At 39.2% G+C, this 19884-nt stretch overlaps 2 protein-coding genes and 1 long non-coding RNA gene across 7 annotated transcripts in view; 2 read left to right on the top strand and 1 right to left on the bottom strand.

Annotated features, from left to right (window-relative positions):
* Positions 1 to 6361, top strand: part of ca14 (carbonic anhydrase XIV) — a 16805-nt gene extending 10444 nt beyond the window's left edge. For 3 of the 5 annotated variants that reach the window (XM_047361391.1, XM_047361394.1, XM_047361390.1), the window contains 2 exons: positions 1875 to 1928; positions 5681 to 6361. In XM_047361391.1, coding sequence (XP_047217347.1) covers positions 1875 to 1928; positions 5681 to 5792 — 166 coding nt within the window. In that variant the 3' untranslated portion in view covers positions 5793 to 6361. The remainder of the gene's footprint in view (positions 1 to 1874; positions 1929 to 5680) is intronic. The other 2 variants (XM_047361393.1, XM_047361392.1) reach the window with 1 other exon arrangement.
* Positions 1 to 19884, bottom strand: part of LOC124865895 — a 23093-nt gene extending 3209 nt beyond the window's left edge. Inside the window, exons 1-2 of the long non-coding RNA XR_007037684.1 lie at positions 19803 to 19884; positions 18163 to 18213 (exon numbers count right to left, since the gene is read on the bottom strand). This is a non-coding gene — a long non-coding RNA (uncharacterized LOC124865895). The remainder of the gene's footprint in view (positions 1 to 18162; positions 18214 to 19802) is intronic.
* On the top strand, positions 10086 to 11638 carry LOC124865894. The gene is made up of 2 exons (XM_047361397.1): positions 10086 to 10236; positions 10419 to 11638. The coding sequence occupies exon 2, from the start codon at positions 10421 to 10423 to the stop codon at positions 10997 to 10999; it is 579 nt and encodes a 192-aa protein (XP_047217353.1). The 5' UTR covers positions 10086 to 10236; positions 10419 to 10420; the 3' UTR covers positions 11000 to 11638.

Raw genomic sequence — 19884 nt, 5'->3', positions numbered from 1 at the left:
TGAAATGATTCATAGTTAAGACACTAATATATTATTTATTATTATTAAGTTACGATGGAGTATTTGGGTCACTTGGTGGAACAAAATGGTGGAGATTTTTTCTTTTCCGTTACAGAATAAAGTTGAAATGTTGAGAAAAAGGTTTTGTGATTAAATAAAGTCAATATAATAAGATTGAAGTGAAAATAATATCTTGAAGAAAAGGCAGAGCTGCTGTGTTCTTTCCCAGCTTACATGCTGACAAGGTTTGCATCTGCAGACTGTTTAGATGCTTAAAGAGAGAGAAATTCTTTGTTTTTAAATCCTATTGTAAAGTATTACGTTAGTAAAGTATAAAGCCTTGTGTAAAGTCATTTATACAAGGCATAGCTGTCGCCAGTCTTTGCGCCAATGTTGGTTTGGTTTAGAGCTCAACATTTTGACTTTATTGATGGAAGCAACGAAAGAAATTCTTCTTCCTCGGTTTGTTTTCCTGCTACAGGCCTTAACGCTCTATCGTATAAAGTTTTTAATAGAAAGCGACAAAGTGGCAAGCCAAATAAGCTCTAATCCCTTAAGGAAAACACTTGCACCACACACTTCTATATCAAGTGTTGGTAGGTCTGTTAAAGAATGCACCTAAGTATATAATCCCCTTTATGTTTCGCCATGAAAATTTAAAAGCCACTTTAAGATCAGCGCAGGGATAATCTGCTCTCCTGACCTCTTCTTTAAAACATGCATGTTTTTCTGACTATTCTTGATTTGTTTTCATACAATAGAAGTAAATGTAAGGTTTCTCGTTTAACATGCTTCTGATTGAGTCTTTTTGTTGCTCTGACCAGCAGTTTCTATACAATGATCAGCTACATCAAAACCATGTTCTTTATATAAAGTAGTTTGCTGCTGTGGCAAAACAGAAAAAATAGACTAATGGAAAGGGAAAGGTGTTCAGTAAGGTGTGAAGTAGATTATCCAGTTTGTTTCTGTAAAACTAAGACGTATAGTGGATTGCGCACAAACTATTCAGAGGCCAGACTAGCACCTTAAAGTGTTTTTGTGCTCTGTGGCATGTTTTTTGCTTTCGAACCCATCACCAACAGGATATGAATTAAATGTGGGGTGTGCTCTGCAATAGGAACATGTTAGAAATTTAAGTAACTTTAACATGAATAGAGCTGAAGTGCCACACTTCCTCTTTTGGCCTAGACTATAGTTGCTCCTCATTCCCAAATAAATTAAGCATATGCACCAAACCAGCTTTTCAAAGCCTCTTTATGAATCATACCAAGTCAGTATTATCCTTTTCTTGCTCCAGTTCTGACAGAGGTGTGCTTATTGTTGCATTAAACTGCAGATACATGCATTGCATTTCTATGATCTGATCCTTTTCTGTTATTGTTGGGGATTTTTAAGAGTTTGAGCTTGAGTTCCTATATTACTGTGCAAGCCAGACGTTGCTTCTACGGCCTTCACCCCTGTGGTTTTAATGTTGTGGCTGATCAGTGTATTTATGTGAAACATAAAAACATCCCATAAATACTTATCTGTCAGTTTTGACTCCTCTGATTTTCATTTATGTGTATAGTTGTTGTTTAGGCAACGGTTAACTTCTGATCTTTGTCATTGCTGTATTCACACTGTCAATCCTTGGTTAATACATAAAATCGTGTATTTTTCTACTTGTCAGTAACCCTTGAGAGGGGCCCGACATCGTGCTTAAAGAGCTGCTGGCTTTCATAATCTCAGTCAGCTGTGTGCAATCATTTTAAAACATAATCTCCTGTCCTTCTGACTAATGACACCAGGAGTGAGGTTTTAAAATATCTGAACACAGTCGCCGTGATTTCTTCTTTGTTTTGGTCTTGTGATTCTTTGTCTTGATCTTGTGACAGCTCTACCTCTAGCTGGGACGTCCTGCACAATAACCGGCCTGCTCCAATGTCAAGGTCATGTCTCAGAAGTTTTTACCTCTAACCTTACGTCCTGATCACCTCTCCTTGTTAACATCATTTAACCTCACTGTTCAGAGCATAGCACCACCAAATGTTGAGTCTTGAAGGTATTCCACACACTATGAGAAAAACAGGATTACAAAGACCAGTTCAGTCCAGCCTAAGAAAATTAAATCAGTTGAGTTTTTTTCAAAGAATGATAATCCTTTTATCTCAGTTAGTCTTAGAAGGCAATTAATCTTACATAATTGCCTCCTAGATATGTAGGCTATGTACAAAAACATAACACAAATAATTGCCTCACCCAGCAACTTTAATTATCTACTTTATCATTTTTTTCTTCTGTATGAATCCGTTTTCTTACTAAAGGCAGCATCAGTCCAGCTAGCTATATGCTATTAAAATTATAATAAATTTGATAAGTATCGAAAGTTTTATGAACACCAGGTTCACTGTCCTATCAAACAATTTAGGCAAGCTCACTAAGTTGTGCAAAACCCAAACTAAACAGTAAAATAATTGTAAGAACAAACTAATCGCCCGTTTTTCAAGCTAGCATTAGCGCTGCAGTGCAGCTAACTGCTACGCAAAAGTAACAGTTTAAAACTCTCAGATGTAACATTACCAAAGGTAGTCAAAATTTTATAAAAACACTTAAAATGCGCATTATAAATTAAACTTTTAGTATCACATGAACTTCTGTTAAAGCTGTTTCTTTGTGCAATAAGCAAACTTTACAAAACTGTGTAGAGTTAGTAGGCTATGCTGAAATGCTGAAAAATTAAATTAAGGCTTCCATATACAAAACTTTAAATCAAAAAATAAGGTGTATTTATACCAAGGCCACATGCTGTTAATTAAGTGTTCATATTTGTTCATCCTTTAAATAAACAATTTCCTGCTGGGGTTTCATTCTTATGTACTTCAGGGAATTTAGCACAATATCTGTAACCACAGAGAAGGAACAGACCCCTGAATGTTTTCCACCAACACCATATACTGAACCAAACCAGCATAAGTGTTCAATTAGTCCTTTTAAAAAGGTTTTCTGTTGCACTAGTGGCCTTTATCTGACAGTTCAGAAGATATTAACATGGTGGAGAGAGAAGTGGGTGATATGCAGGATGGTTATTTAACCCAACACAGCTGGGTCAAGGATTAGCCTCTGTATACTGGTCACCTAATCTTCCCACTGAGCCACAGAGTGCCCTTCATTTCATCTTTAGATAACATTTCTAAAACAAACAAATATTAGATGTTGTTCAGGAGCCAGTAAAGCAAAAATTCACATGCTCTTGTGTGAAGCTTTCCTATTTAGTACAATAACTGCAGCAATTCTGACTTCTGAGTGAGGGAAAACACAAAATAAGTGCCAACTTGGCCTAAAACTAGAGCTATGCCCCCTGATCTGATGCCACTCTGGGTAGTGATATAGCTCACCTACTTACATGTTTTAAGTATGTATGTAGGGAATATTTCATGTTGGCAAACAATATCCAGAATAATGTTTATGAACAGCCCCTCTTTGGGAAGCTGACCTTCTGGTCAAGTTGTTAAATCATTTGCATGTTCAGACATGAAGTATTGCTCCACAGGGTGGCTTGAAAGTTTGACTTGATAGTGCTAGAAAAAACCCCAAAACAATTAATTATAATTAATTATAGAAATGGAAATATTTGTACCAAATTGTATGTAAAATAAATAACAATTGAATAAATAATAATATTCAATAGTCATTACAGCATTTCTATTACAAATACAACACCAATATTATGTAGAAAACTTACACTAAAATTGAAATCATTTTAGTCTACTTGCCTTTATATTTAGATGCAAATAAAGTATATTGCTCGTAAACATTTCAAACTACATTACTTTTAAAACATACAGTATTCTATTAAAAAATTTAACATACAGGTCCTTCTCAAAATATTAGCATATTGTGAAAAACTTCATTATTTTCCATAATGTCATGATGAAAATTTAACATTCATATATTTTAGATTCATTGCACACTAACTGAAATATTTCAGGTCTTTTATTGTCTTAATACGGATGATTTTGGCATACAGCTCATGAAAACCCAAAATTCCTATCTCACAAAATTAGCATATTTCATCCGACCAATAAAAGAAAAGTGTTTTTAATACAAAAAACGTCAACCTTCAAATAATCATGTACAGTTATACACTCAATACTTGGTCGGGAATCCTTTTGCAGAAATGACTGCTTCAATGCGGCGTGGCATGGAGGCAATCAGCCTGTGGCACTGCTGAGGTCTTATGGAGGCCCAGGATGCTTCGATAGCGGCCTTTAGCTCTTCCAGAGTGTTGGGTCTTGAGTCTCTCAACGTTCTCTTCACAATATCCCACAGATTCTCTATGGGGTTCAGGTCAGGAGAGTTGGCAGGCCAATTGAGCACAGTGATACCATGGTCAGTAAACCATTTACCATTGGTTTTGGCACTGTGAGCAGGTGCCAGGTCGTGCTGAAAAATGAAATCTTCATCTCCATAAAGCTTTTCAGCAGATGGAAGCATGAAGTGCTCCAAAATCTCCTGATAGCTAGCTGCATTGACCCTACCCTTGATAAAACACAGTGGACCAACACCAGCAGCTGACACGGCACCCCAGACCATCACTGACTGTGGGTACTTGACACTGGACTTCTGGCATTTTGGCATTTCCTTCTCCCCAGTCTTCCTCCAGACTCTGGCACCTTGATTTCCGAATGACATGCAGAATTTGCTTTCATCCGAAAAAAGTACTTTGGACCACTGAGCAACAGTCCAGTGCTGCTTCTCTGTAGCCCAGGTCAGGCGCTTCTGCCGCTGTTTCTGGTTCAAAAGTGGCTTGACCTGGGGAATGCGGCACCTGTAGCCCATTTCCTGCACACGCCTGTGCACGGTGGTTCTGGATGTTTCTAGTCCAGACTCAGTCCACTGCTTCCGCAGGTCCCCCAAGGTCTGGAATCGGCCCTTCTCCACAATCTTCCTCAGGGTCCGGTCACCTCTTCTCGTTGTGCAGCGTTTTCTGTCACACGTTTTCCTTCCCACAGAGTTCCCACTGAGGTGCCTTGATACAGCACTCTGGGAACAGCCTATTCGTTCAGAAATTTCTTTCTGTGTCTTACCCTCTTGCTTGAGGGTGTCAATAGTGGCCTTCTGGACAGCAGTCAGGTCAGCAGTCTTACCCATGATTGGGGTTTTGAGTGATGAACCAGGCTGGGAGTTTTAAAGGCCTCAGGAATCTTTTGCAGGTGTTTAGAGTTAACTCGTTGATTCAGATGATTAGGTTCATAGCTCGTTTAGAGACCCTTTTAATGATATGCTAATTTTGTGAGATAGGAATTTTGGGTTTTCATGAGCTGTATGACAAAATCATCCGTATTAAGACAATAAAAGACCTGAAATATTTCAGTTAGTGTGCAATGAATCTAAAATATATGAATGTTAAATTTTCATCATTACATTATGGAAAATAATGAAGTTTATCACAATATGCTAATATTTTGAGAAGGAGCTGTAGTCATTGAGTGCATATCTATGTTAACACACATCCCTTGTATCAGCCTTACTGACTAATAATTTACCCAATTTTAAATTTTTTTTTCCCTGGCAAAGATGGATCTCTTGTGGACAACATAACAACTACATTAACAAATCAATTAAATAAAAAAAAACAATCTCCTGGCAGATTTGCTGCAAGTGGGATGACTTAGTGAAATACCTGTATTTTATGTTTTAGGACAAATGAGACCGAGAAATCACAGGAGAAAAAAACGAACCCGACTCTGATGATGACCTCAGAAGCTGAAAGGAAAGAAGAATCGTCACCGTTACCGCAGACCGAGCCCTAGCGGTAGCATCGTCATCTGCCTGTTGTGATAAAGGTCTTTTCCAACTAAATTCAGCTCCATTTTCACTCAACTTTAGAGACCCGTTTCCATCCAAATCGAAGTAAAGCACCTGATGGGAAATGCCAATTTTCTGCTTTAACGTTCAGACATGGCTACTGCAGTTGCACTTCAGATAAGGGATACATGTAGACACATGTTTTTTCTTCTGTTTTAATGTTATTTCCTTCACTATATTTCCTAAAACCCAAACACACTGCACTAACCTTTTGTAAACTCTTTACATTTAAACTCTTCTGAGTAATTTAAAAAAGATAAGACAGAAAACAGACAATGTTGATGTGAAAACACATGAGAGGTAACATGTATATACAGGTGCTGTACAAACATTTCAGAGCAGATTTTAAATCTGCACACTTTATTGTAAATGGAAGAGTTATATTTATTTACATACCTTCAGTCTGTTGAAGAGAGACATTTAAAAGCTGCATGTCATCTGCACATATCTGATTGATTGTTGTTGTGTCTAACTTATCTGCCTGAGCACTGCATTAAAACATTTGAATGCCAAACGTGCTTTCAATTCTTCCCTGTAAACACAAGTACTCGGCTGGAGAGCTGAGGATGAGCAGTTTGAAGGAAAAAATCAGGTGCAGAGGAAGGATAGTGGATGTATGATAGTTGCTGAGGATGGGAGCTGCCATGAAGGAGACGAGGAAGACCACACTGAAGGTTCACTTGATGTAGGAAAGGAGGATATGAAGAAACTTGATGAAACAGAGAAGAATGCTAGAGCTGGGGAAGCTAATGATCTGCTGTCGCGATCTTAGAAGGAACAGATGGGAAAACAAGAACAAAAACAGAAATTGCCTTCTTAAAAAAGATCTATAAGCTTCTGATTGTTTAGCATTGGATGATGGAATCTACAGTTAAAACCAGATATTTACAATCACTGAATAAAAGAGTTTTTATAGACTAAACATGTTAGTTTTTAGGTCTGTTAGGATAACTGAATTTATTTCTAGTTGGTAAAAGCCACAACAATGAGGGCTTTTTTATCTTTTCAAAATTTTTGTATGTATTTTGAGGCAACACCTCAGACAAACTATTTCCTGATATCATTTCTGATATCATTTTTCCATGATATCATGGAAAAATCTGAAAGAAATCCAGTTAGATATCAAGGAGAATATTATGGACCTCCACAGGTACAATTCTCAGATGCCTGAAGATGCCAAATTGTATCTGTTGAAAACAATTATATGCAGGTATAAACCATGTTGAAATGTCCAACCATCATACCGCTCAGAGGGAGTTGGGCTGGAACTAAAATTGAAGAGTTTGGCCAACTTATAAGCCAGAGAATGTCATTCCAGCTATGAAGTAAAGGTGTGGCAGCATCATATTTTGGAGTGGGGGGTTGTTGCAGGAGAGACTAGTGGACTTTAGAACACAGATGGCATCATGAATAAAGCACAATAGGTTGAAATATTAAAGCAACATCTCAAGACACCAGTCAAGATGGGGTGCATTTGGCTCAACAATTCTAAGCAAGCCACCAAATTAGCAGCAAAGTGGCTGAAGGACAGCAAAGTTTCAGGGCAGCCATCACTAAGTACTAATTCATTACTCATTCCAGGAAACTATTGTAAGAGAGCTTGTGAAAGGATACTCAAAACATTTGACCCAAGTCATACAGTTTAAAAGGAATCTTCCAAATAGTTTGAAAAAATTAGTAATTTTCTGAATTTGTAGAAAAATATTTTTTTTTAAATCCCTAACAAATTGTCTCTGTCATTATTCTGGCATTTAACAAATAGAAGTAATTTTGCTGATCCTAACTGACCTTAAACAGGAAAGGTTCAGATGTCAGAGAGAGAAAACAATATTGTTTGCCTTTATACAGGTCCTTCTCAAAATATTAGCATATTGTGATAAAGTTCATTATTTTCCATAATGTCATGATGAGAATTTAACATTCATATATTTTAGATTCATTGCACACTAACTGAAATATTTCAGGTCTTTTATTGTCTTAATACGGATGATTTTGGCATACAGCTCATGAAAACCCAAAATTCCTATCTCACAAAATTAGCATATTTCATCCGACCAATAAAAGAAAAGTGTTTTTAATACAAAAAACGTCAACCTTCAAATAATCATGTACAGTTATGCACTCAATACTTGGTCGGGAATCCTTTTGCAGAAATGACTGCTTCAATGCGGCGTGGCATGGAGGCAATCAGCCTGTGGCACTGCTGAGGTCTTATGGAGGCCCAGGATGCTTCGATAGCGGCCTTTAGCTCATCCAGAGTGTTGGGTCTTGAGTCTCTCAACGTTCTCTTCACAATATCCCACATATTCTCTATGGGGTTCAGGTCAGGAGAGTTGGCAGGCCAATTGAGCACAGTGATACCATGGTCAGTAAACCATTTACCAGTGGTTTTGACACTGTGAGCAGGTGCCAGGTCGAGCTGAAAAATGAAATCTTCATCTCCATAAAGCTTTTCAGCAGATGGAAGCATGAAGTGCTCCAAAATCTCCTGATAGCTAGCTGCATTGACCCTGCCCTTGATAAAACACAGTGGACCAACACCAGCAGCTGACACGGCACCCCAGACCATCACTGACTGTGGGTACTTGACACTGGACTTCTGGCATTTTGGCATTTCCTTCTCCCCAGTCTTCCTCCAGACTCTGGCACCTTGATTTCCGAATGACATGCAGAATTTGCTTTCATCCGAAAAAAGTACTTTGGACCACTGAGCAACAGTCCAGTGCTGCTTCTCTGTAGCCCAGGTCTGGGGAATGCGGCACCTGTAGCCCATTTCCTGCACACGCCTGTGCACGGTGGCTCTGGATGTTTCTACTCCAGACTCAGTCCACTGCTTCCGCAGGTCCCCCAAGGTCTGGAATCGGCCCTTCTCCACAATCTTCCTCAGGGTCCGGTCACCTCTTCTCGTTGTGCAGCGTTTTCTGCCACACTTTTTCCTTCCCACAGACTTCCCACTGAGGTGCCTTGATACAGCACTCTGGGAACAGCCTATTTGTTGAGAAATTTCTTTCTGTGTCTTACCCTCTTGCTTGAGGGTGTCAATAGTGGCCTTCTGGACAGCAGTCAGGTCGGCAGTCTTACCCATGATTGGGGTTTTGAGTGATGAACCAGGCTGGGAGTTTTAAAGGCCTCAGGAATCTTTTGCAGGTGTTTAGAGTTAACTTGTTGATTCAGATGATTAGGTTCATAGCTCGTTTAGAGACCCTTTTAATGATATGCTAATTTTGTGAGATAGGAATTTTGGGTTTTCATGAGCTGTATGCCAAAATCATCCGTATTAAGACAATAAAATACCTGAAATATTTCAGTTAGTGTGCAATGAATCTAAAATATATGAATGTTAAATTTTCATCATGACATTATGGAAAATAATTAACTTTATCTCAATATGCTAATATTTTGAGAAGGACCTGTACATTGTATGTAGCTATTTTAAAGCTGACTTTTAAACTACAGCTTGACTTTTCTATTCATTGTTATTTTTAAAAGGAAACTTTTGAAATAAATGAAAAAAGACAAAAAAAACTAAATATTGAACTGTTAAAATAGTAATATAAAAATGGTCTTTTCTTTAGACTTTGGCTGCTTTTTTTCTTATCCAAAACCTGATTGTTTTCATAGGACTGTTTTTTTTTTTGTTCATTTAAGTCCCCTAACTCTGACCTCTGATCATCATTTACAAAATAAAAAGGGAGCTAAAACAAAAGGGGTGCGCCGGTGTTGTGTGGACACATGAATCTAGTGAATAACCAATTTTAAAGAGTATTGTATCCCTTATGTCCTGGTTAGATCTGTGCAGATTGTTTTCCTTAAAGACATAACTTTCCGATTTTGTTCACAAACTGACAATTCAATTTAAAGCCATAATATTAAGTTCAGGTACATGTGTTGGTCACAAAATTGATGAAACTACACACAAAACGTCCACTGCTTTACAGAAGCATGATAACATATTTATACTGATGAAAATATAAATATCTACAAGGAAGTCAGACTCCTTGAAAAGTATCTATTCAGACAAAGGAGTAGTTTACAGTTTTACAAAGTGCTATAAATGCTCCGGGAACGGAAAGCTCTAACCTTTAATTTACCTTTTTCGGATGTGCAGCAAAATTTACGATTAAAGTTTAAAATTCAGATGTAATGAATGGATAAATCAGTGTAAATGACTTACCACTATGCAGAAACTATCCTGTCATACACTGAGTTTTCTGAAATCTCAGCTCTGCAGCGCACCCATGCGGTCAGAGCTGTGTGGTGCGCAGCCCCTCCTGCTTCACACAGGAAGTGAAATGTGGAACCGCAACTGAATGACACCAGGTTATCCAGCATTTGCAGATTGCATCTGATTGCTTTGAGCAGAGGACATTTTTCTTAAGACAGAAGAAGGTAGGGAAGTTCGCCCACCTGTTCTTCCGCTTTTCGCTGTCACGTTTAAAAAAGGAAGCAGAGACGCACAGCTGCGGCTTTGTGAAACTTTTCTCACTGCTAAGGCTTTTAGAAAAAGAAGAAGACACATTTCCCCTCCCCCCACATTTGTCCTGTTCTCATAAATGATCATTTCTTTGCAGGAATGGCGGCTTACACAGTGTTTCTCTCCATTGCTGCCTGTCTCCTGTTTGCTCAGTCAACATCAGTAAGTAACGACGCTCCCTGCCAGCCTTCCAAGTGGAACAATGGCTACAAAACCTTCATCAGGCGACATCTTCCCCCTGGGACTCCAACGTCTCTGGACCAGAACCAGTGGGAGACGTTCATCAAGAGTCTGGGAGGCTGTGACAGACCCACGCAGTCCTTTCTCCACCCAGATGAGCTGGAGAAGGTGCTATCTGTGTGCACCAGCAGAGGAGGGAAGATGCTGAAGGAGAACCTGTGCATCAGTAAGCAGCCGTTTACTTTTGTCACGGTGAGGAGCACCCAGGGAACCTGTGGGATCAGAAGCATCAACAAGGAGACCAAACACCTGATCCTGGCCTGCGAGGTGTTGGAGAATCAGTGCGTCCCGGTCCACTTTGAGGGAAACCCCACGGATCTAAAGCCCAATAACAACGCCAGAGACTGCCAGGACCCTCAGACCAGGAGCGATGCTTCCATCTTTAAAATGACACCACTCTGGTTGTTTGGTTTTGTATTTATATTTTATGGATTTTGAATTCAAAACATCATTGGAAGAAGTAGATAAGACTGACATTTTTAATCAGATGGCAATTTTAATTTCAGTGGTTTCTGATTTTTAAACTGTTTTACAGCAGAATCACATATGCCAAATGTATTTCTATGGATTTGATCAAAAGTCTCCTCAGGTATTTGCATGTGTTTTTAGTCCAGTTTTGAGCTTAATTTTGCTATAATCCTTTATCTTAATTATGTTTAAGGCAGAACAGCCATTTAAAGCAGCAAAGCCCCAAACAGATGAAGAAGGATGGTTTGAGGAACAGTCAACCAAGCTCCAAACCACTCGTGTTTGTAGCTGCATTTACTCTGTAACAACAAATACAATCCATTATACACATATTTGGATTTTATAGTAGTATTACATCAGAATCATGTCAGGCAAACGTATTTTCAAAGCACTTTAATTTGTCTTAGATTTTAACATTTCATTTGAAACTATAGACCCTCTGTGTATTTGTATGTGTTTTCAGTCCATCTTTGAACTTCATTTTTATTTTATTTTTCTGAGTAACAATGCATAATGTCTTGCTGTAAAAGGGATTTAAATTGAAATTACATCTGGGCAATTTTGAAAACACATAAAGACCATTTAATAAAACTGTTTTGTTTTTTTTGACACTGAATAATTTTTCCATCTATAAAACGTACATTACTTAAACAAATTAAATAATTTAGAGGTAACCCGACGAAGAGTTCACAAGAGGAAATAGAGATGCTTAATCAGCAGCTGTAACCCATCCAAAAGCATCAATGATAGAAAAACTAAATTATTTAAGGAAGAAGAAATAGAGACCAGTTCTGATAATGAAGCAACACAAGAATAACATGACAAAGCATTGCATTTAATTTCTCATGGAAAATTGACCACTGATACTTGGAACAACCTTTTTAAACCAAAAAGCATTTATGTAATTAAGAGTAGTAGCAACATTTGTAGAAAAACATCAACATATGACCACTTGTCTCGCTGTGTATCAACTGATCTCCGTCTGATCTTGCATGAAGAGCTAGTGATTGTAAAGATTTAAACTTCTGGGGTGTAATCTAGAAGATAGTTGCAGCAATTGTCCAAAACTAAGTGTACATATGGGGGCATGCACCAAATGAAACAATTCTGTCCCCTGTTTGGACCATTCATGATTTCTCTTTTTACCTGCTGTATTTTTAATTTGTCAAGTCCCGATGCACATTTTTTCCCCCTTCAAATTAAAGCCGTGGCAATAAGGCCTTTAAGAAACTCTGAGTAAGCTGTGACTGAACCCAGGATTTAAAGAGAAACGTGTTTTATTTGACATCAAGGGACTGCTTCCCCATAATATATTACGGATAACCAGTTATAAACCATCATATATAATGGTTTCAAACTGGTTCCTCTTCCATGTTTAGTGTTAGGGGAAAAACACCTCTCAGAGATTCTTGTGTTATTGGTGCTGGAATGCCTTAATATGTTAGACTGACTCAAAGTGTATTGTTCAGGCAGACATTTTGGTCAGGTAACCATATTTTTATTTGTAGTCAGTGGGCCAATATCATCCGCTTAATCCAGGTCATGTCGTGGAGATAACAGGTCCAGGAGTGAAATCCAGACATCAGTGTCCATAGTGGCACTATCCGACTCCTGTTGGAGAGTCCCAAGTCATTTCCAGTTCTAAAGAAAAATGTAATCTCTCCAGCAATTTCTGGGCCAGCCCCAGGGTCTTCTCTCTAAGGTATGCACCCAGAAAACCTTCTAAAAGGAGGCATCCAGAAGGCATCCAACAACGCTAACGAGGAAGATCATTTTGACCTCTTAGATCCAGGATCTTGTTATCTGAATCATGATTCAAATCTTCGGACCATAGGTGATTGCTGAAAGTTAGATGGACTGGTAAACCGAGAGCTCTGCCATTTGCTTCAGCTCTTTCTTTGCTTTGACAGACTGAAGCAATTCACTCATTATGGTTGACGAATCCAACAATCCATCTCCTACCAGCACTCATTAAACAAGATACCAAGCCCCTTGAATTCATCTGCGTGGGACAGATACCTACAACCTAAAAGGAGAAGTTCACCTTTTATTGTAAGATATCTGTCCATCCATTATGGAGTGAGAGATGGGGTACACCCACCAATCCAGCACAAGGCCTACACAGAAACACACAAGGCAAACCCACGCATGCACAGGGAGTACATATAAACTCCATGCAGAAAACCCCTGACCAGGATTTAAACTGGACCTTCAACCTCGCAAAACGACCATCAGAATAAGGTAATAAGAGGATTTAAAGCGACTTTGAAAGTGGCATGGTTGTTGTTGCCAGATATGCAGATCAAAGTATTTCAGACCATCATTTGAGTTAACAGAATAATCAGAAAAAGAGAAAACATCAAGAGAGCAATAGCAATGTCAATCAAAAATGCCTTGTCACACTTCAGAGCTCAAAGGCAAATGGGCAGCTCGGTTCTAAATGATAGAAGGGGAACAGTAAATTATAAAACTATTAGTTACAACTAAGGCATACAGAGTGCGTTCTCTCAATCCATCACATGTCAAACCTTGAAAGCAGAGGACCACCGTGGGCACCCCTCCTGTCAGCTAAGAGCAGGAAACTGAGGCAACAGTTCCCACACGCTCACCAATATTACATGATAATAAATCAGAAACACATTGTGTGGTCTGATGAGTCACAATTTCAGCTAAGACATTCAGATGGTAGGGTCAGAATTTGGTGTAAATAACATGAAAACACTAATCCATCCTGCCATGTATCAACAGATCTGATGATGGTGGGGGTGTATTGGTGTGGGGGATATTTTCCTTTTACTCTTTACTTAGCCCCACCTGAGTGTCATTCAAACACCTACATGAGTACTGTTACTGATCATGTTCTTCTCTTTACGACTACAGTTTGTCCGTCTACTGACGTCTGTTTCCAAGGGGATGATCCATCATGTGACAAAGCTCAGACCATCTCAAAGTGGTTTCATGAACATGGCAAGAAGTACACTGCACTCCTGTGTCTTCCACAGTCACCAGATCTCATTTCAGTAGTTCCTTTGGGGTGTGGTGGCCAGGTGCCAACATGCAGCAAATGGCTGCAAACACACAAATAATGCAAAGTCCAAAACACCCAACTAACTAAATAAATGCAGTGCAGAAATTCTGAAAATAGCAAAAACAGCAAGTTAAGAAAAGCTGCAAACCCGCTCAACAAAATAGAAGTGTGTCAGACCACTGGGGAAAGTTGACTGCCAAGTCATGTGGTACCAGACCCTTAGTGAACACAACAGGATGCCCAGAAGAAACCTAACAAGAGAAGAAAGAAAGGATGTATTTTCGTATGTATGCCTTTGTCAAACAAGTTGTTGTAATCTTTTACATTATTATACAACAGCAGTATATTTACAGCAGTATTATTAGTGGTCGACTCCCCCTATAACTTCTGTTTTGTGGAGCTAGTTTGCAGGGGCAGCCTCCACGTACGGAGGCTACAGTTCTCGTCGCAGCCGTCACAGGTTGAAGCCCTTTGACCTTTGCTGCATGTCTTCCTCTCTCTCTCCACCCTATTTCCTGTCTGTCAGCTTACAAAATATAGGCCACTAGTGACTCAAAAAAATACAAAAAGTTTTATTGCAGCATTTTTCTTTTGGAGCATTTTTCTGTTGCATTGCTATTTTTGTGTTTGTGTGATTTGGAGCTTGCATTATTGATGTGTTTGCAGTGCGTATGCTTTTGTCAGCCATCATAAAGATATACATCAGAGACGCCCAGCTGACAAATCTGCAGTAGCTGCGTGAAACATTCATGTCAATATGGACCAAAATCTCAAAGGAATGTTTTCAACACCATATTGAGTTTATGCCATAAAGAATTAAGTTAGTTCAGAGTACAAAAGAGGGTCCAACCCAGTTCTGGTAAAGCATGACTAATAAAGTGGACCATGATATCTTTGGAGTCTGGGATACTAAGATAATTAGCTTTCCCACTCTCCAAACATCATCTGAAGCCAATCATATAAACATTAGGGGAATGATTTAATGTTTGGAAGGATTACAACATTAAAAACTGTTGGCACTCTGAAGGCGTTCACAGTAAAACTGGTTCTCTTGGTGACATAAACACAAACAATTTCTCCTGAAAGACCTTTCAGGCATTCTGACTGCACCTACCCCTGCAGGTATTTGAGTGGGCATGCAGTAACCCAAAGCTGAGTTCACCACACAGCAATAAAATCAATAAACAATGGTTTTAATAGTCAGAGTGGTTAAATGTAGCCTTACATGCCCGGGCATTTCCCTGAATAGGGGTCAAAAAGTTCAGGTCTGACAGTGGAAACAAGCACCACCTATTTGTCCCCACTAGATGGCAGGAGAGCTGCATGGTATTAACAACCAGGAGCAAATCTGAGCCTTTTTAAACCGAAATTATGAGGAAACCAATTAGAAACCATTCATATACAGGTCCTTCTCAAAAAATTAGCATATTGTGATAAAGTTCATTATTTTCTATTATGTAATGATGAAAATTTTATATTCATATATTTTAGATTCATTGCACATTAACTGAAATATTTCAGGTCTTTTATTGTCTTAATACGGATGATTTTGGCATACAGCTCATGAAAACCCAAAATTCCTATCTCACAAAATTAGCATATTTCATCCGACCAATAAAATAAAAGTGTTTTTAATACAAAAAATGTCAACCTTCAAATAATCATGTACAGTTATGCACTCAATACTTGGTCGGGAATCCTTTTGCAGAAATGACTGCTTCAATGCGGCGCGGCATGGAGGCAATCAGCCTGTGGCACTGCTGAGGTCTTATGGAGGCCCAGGATGCTTCGATAGCGGCCTTTAGCTCATCCAGAGTGTTGGGTCTTGAGTCTCTCAATGTTCTCTTCACAGTATCCCACAGATTCTCTATGGGGTTCAGGTCAGGAGAGTTGGCAGGCCAATTGAGCACAGTGATACCATGGTCAGTAAACCATTTACCAGTGGTTTTGGCACTGTGAGCAGGTGCCAGGTCGTGCTGAAAAATGAAATCTTCATCTCCATAAAGCTTTTCAGCAGATGGAAGCATGAAGTGCTCCAAAATCTCCTGATAGCTAGCTGCATTGACCCTGCCCTTGATAAAACACAGTGGACCAACACCAGCAGCTGACACGGCACCCCAGACCATCACTGACTGTGGGTACTTGACACTGGACTTCTGGCATTTTGGCATTTCCTTCTCCCCAGTCTTCCTCCAGACTCTGGCACCTTGATTTCCGAATGACATGCAGAATTTGCTTTCATCCGAAAAAAGTACTTTGGACCACTGAGCAACAGTCCAGTGCTGCTTCTCTGTAGCCCAGGTCAGGCGCTTCTGCCGCTGTTTCTGGTTCAAAAGTGGCTTGACCTGGGGAATCGGCCCTTCTCCACAATCTTCCTCAGGGTCCAGTCATCTCTTCTCGTTGTGCAGCGTTTTCTGCCACACTTTTTCCTTCCCACAGACTTCCCACTGAGGTGCCTTGATACAGCACTCTGGGAACAGCCTATTCGTTCAGAAATTTCTTTCTGTGTCTTACCCTCTTGCTTGAGGGTGTCAATAGTGGCCTTCTGGACAGCAGTCAGGTCGGCAGTCTTACCCATGATTGGGGTTTTGAGTGATGAACCAGGTTGGGAGTTTTAAAGGCCTCAGGAATCTTTTGCAGGTGTTTAGAGTTAACTCGTTGATTCAGATGATTAGGTTCATAGCTCATTTAGAGACCCTTTTAATGATATGCTAATTTTGTGAGATAGGAATTTTGGGTTTTCATGAGCTGTATGCCACAATCATCTGTATTAAGACAATAAAAGACCTGAAATATTTCAGTTAGTGTGCAATGAATCTAAAATATATGTATGTTAAATTTTCATCATGACATTATGGAAAATAATGAACTTTATCACAATATGCTAATATTTTGAGAAGGACCTGTATATCATTCTATGAAAGAACATGTAGTCTCTCTTTCTCAGATGTTTTTCTTGATTTAATTTCAAAGAACAGAAATAAAATGGTGGTTCTTTAATTCACAAATACATTTCTAGCGAATATCTAGAAAAAATAAGGGTCGAGGACAAAATGGCTTTAGTGTAAATGTTGCTGACTCCTGTTCTGTTATTGCTTTTAAATTGCTGCTCAAGTAAAATGTTATTCTCATTTCTAACTACACCCTTTAAATGATCTGTTAGCGTTTAAATTTCACAGATAGGCCTTTAGCAAAGTCATAAGATCATGTAGACATCACAGAATCAACAAACTTAATGCTGTTTTTCTGTTTTCAGCCTCAAGGTGCAGAAGTGCAATATGAGGAGAGAAAGAAGGAATAAATACAACACACAAATTGAAATGCAAATTGTCAGGTAAACGTTTAGGTCCACATCACACAACAATGACCAGAGGCTGGCCTCTAGTCAGTCAAAGTCTTTAGCTCTGGTATTTCCTCATTGATGACATCATCACGGGGTCATGCATGCACAAGCAAATACATATACTGTACTTGTGCCTTTTAGTCTGATGCCCACATGCACTGAGCTGGTGAGCGCTGACACAATTGTGGAGAAGGAAAAAGTAAAAGCCCACAACAATTGTTGACTCGGGTCAAGGAGGAAAGGCTGCAGTAGAATAAAAGAATGGGCGCCGAGTGAGGGGCAACATGAGGGCGGAGAGGGAGACGATGCAACAAGAAGGTCCTTGGTAGGGCGCGACTCGGAGAAAGCTGCACTTTCATTGAACTTGTTGGGGTTTTTAGGGCAAAACGAAAACACATAAAATCAGTTGAAAAGTATGGGAACCTGCTCTTGTTTTCCTTCTCAGCTACTACATCCTCTTCACCTCAATGTACTTCATCCAACCTTCCACTATCTCCTGCACTTCCTCTTTTTGCTTTCTGACCTCCTTTTTTCTCCCCTCCAGTTGTCCTCCCCCTTCCTGTCCTGCTTCAAGCAATTGGACATCATTCAGGCCCATTTAGTGTGGTTTTACAGTGCTGTGGTCTAGCAGCAGTTCAAAAAGGGGGCCCATGAGCTTATTAAATCTGTAGGTGGCACTGACATGGAGGGAAAAACGTCAAAGGAGATGTCTAAAAGAAGTGGTCAAGATTGAAGATAACCAATTAAAACCCACTACTTTACCTCCACTCATTTCAAAATGAAGTTCAACCTTGGACCTCCTGCTGTCCAGATCTGCTCAAGAGAAAAAAAAACAGCATAATTAGAACCACAAAGACGAGATGGGGAGGGAAGACTGATTTTAGGAGCTGGGTAGGAGGGGAGGGTGAGGACTCTGCTGGACAAAAGGAAAAGACTGAGTAATACAGACGTCTGGGTGCAACTGCACAGGCATCTAGAGCTTTGGTCTGATGAACACAGAGACTCAGCTTGAGTCATACACACACACACACACACACACACACAATCTGCCTACCGCAGCTTTAGATGCAAAAGAAAAAGATCCTTGTGAGAACAGTGTGATGTGTGTGGGCAGGTCATTATTTTAGTCCCATGCTTCCTGTTTAAATCCTGTGGGTTTTTTAAAGCAAAAATAACACATCTTAATAATGCATACATAAGTGTAGTCTTGGTCTGGAGGATCTGGAGAAGCTTAGGAAACAATCATGCTATGTTCACAGTCACTTAAATCCCCATTCTAATGCTCGGTTTGAACTTCAGCAAGTTGTCTTCACCCCATTTAAATGTCAAATGCATCAATTTGCTGCCTTGTTATTGGCTGAGTCAGTATTTTGTGTTCATAAGCAACTGAATGGCTGTACATAGCAAAGTGTATGTTTTATTTTGCACAGTGAAGTGGGCTGCTGTTGTGGATGATTTGCAAACATGTTTAATGTCCTCTGTAAACTGCTTTTGGTTAAAAGAGTGAGTCAAATTACATGTTTTTATACACTAATAAACACTTGTATATTATTTTACACAGACAGATACAGTTAAGCCAACAACTATTCATACCCCTGTCAGATTTAAGTTTAAAACAAATGTGTTTTCAGAGTAATAATAATGTTTTGGAGTTGCCCAGCCAGATTCAAGTCTGAGTGGAGGGAGCTAAAGATTAGGGTGATGGTCAGGAGGACTTCCAACCTCACAGACCTGGAGCTCATTACCAAAAAGAAATGTTCAGTATGGCATTTTAGTACAATGTAAATAAAAACAGTAAAAAGCTGATAGTCCTCTTACATTGTTTTATTATCTTTTCAGGGATGCCTGTCTCTTTTCCTATCAAAAACAACCTTAAATACATTTATATAAATACAATTTAAAATGTATATATACACACCAGTGGTTTGAATAATTTTGGGCTTAATTATATTTACAACATTCTGGGGGAAGATCTAGTAAAGGTCTCTGACAGTGAACCTTGTAGATTTTGTTTAAACCTTTTCAATAGCTCTCTCACTGTAGTCAATATGACTAGATTGGGAGCATGGTTATTTACTTAAAGTGATGTCCTGCTTTATGAAAATCAACACACATATGCCTTACCTAAATTTTGTGTTCTCTTGTCCTTCCCATTATTAAGAGCAGCTAAGAGTAACAGGCCTAATTTCCATGTCATATTTATTCCATAATAAAAGAGAAAGTCATAGATTTTAAATCAAAAGTTCCTCTGCAATCTGATCAACCTTTAAAGAAAAGAAGAAAATACAAAAATCCTTCTTCTTCTCAAGGGTTGCTACGTTTTTGCTGGACCAAAGTGCAGACAAGAGTTCAGGAGCTGCATGGTGAGTTGAGTATTTAATAATAGAATTTGATCAACTTACAGCCGAGGTAATGGAACGCAGGCAGGGTATCAGACATGGAGCGGGTGGACAACATTTGCTAGCAATGGGTAGCAGCCAGGAG

Source organism: Girardinichthys multiradiatus, chromosome 3 (assembly GCF_021462225.1).
Source record: "Girardinichthys multiradiatus isolate DD_20200921_A chromosome 3, DD_fGirMul_XY1, whole genome shotgun sequence".
NCBI classification, from domain to species: Eukaryota; Metazoa; Chordata; class Actinopteri; order Cyprinodontiformes; family Goodeidae; genus Girardinichthys; species Girardinichthys multiradiatus.
Note: the sequence above shows the minus strand (reverse complement) of the source record. Positions and strands in the feature narration are given on the sequence as shown.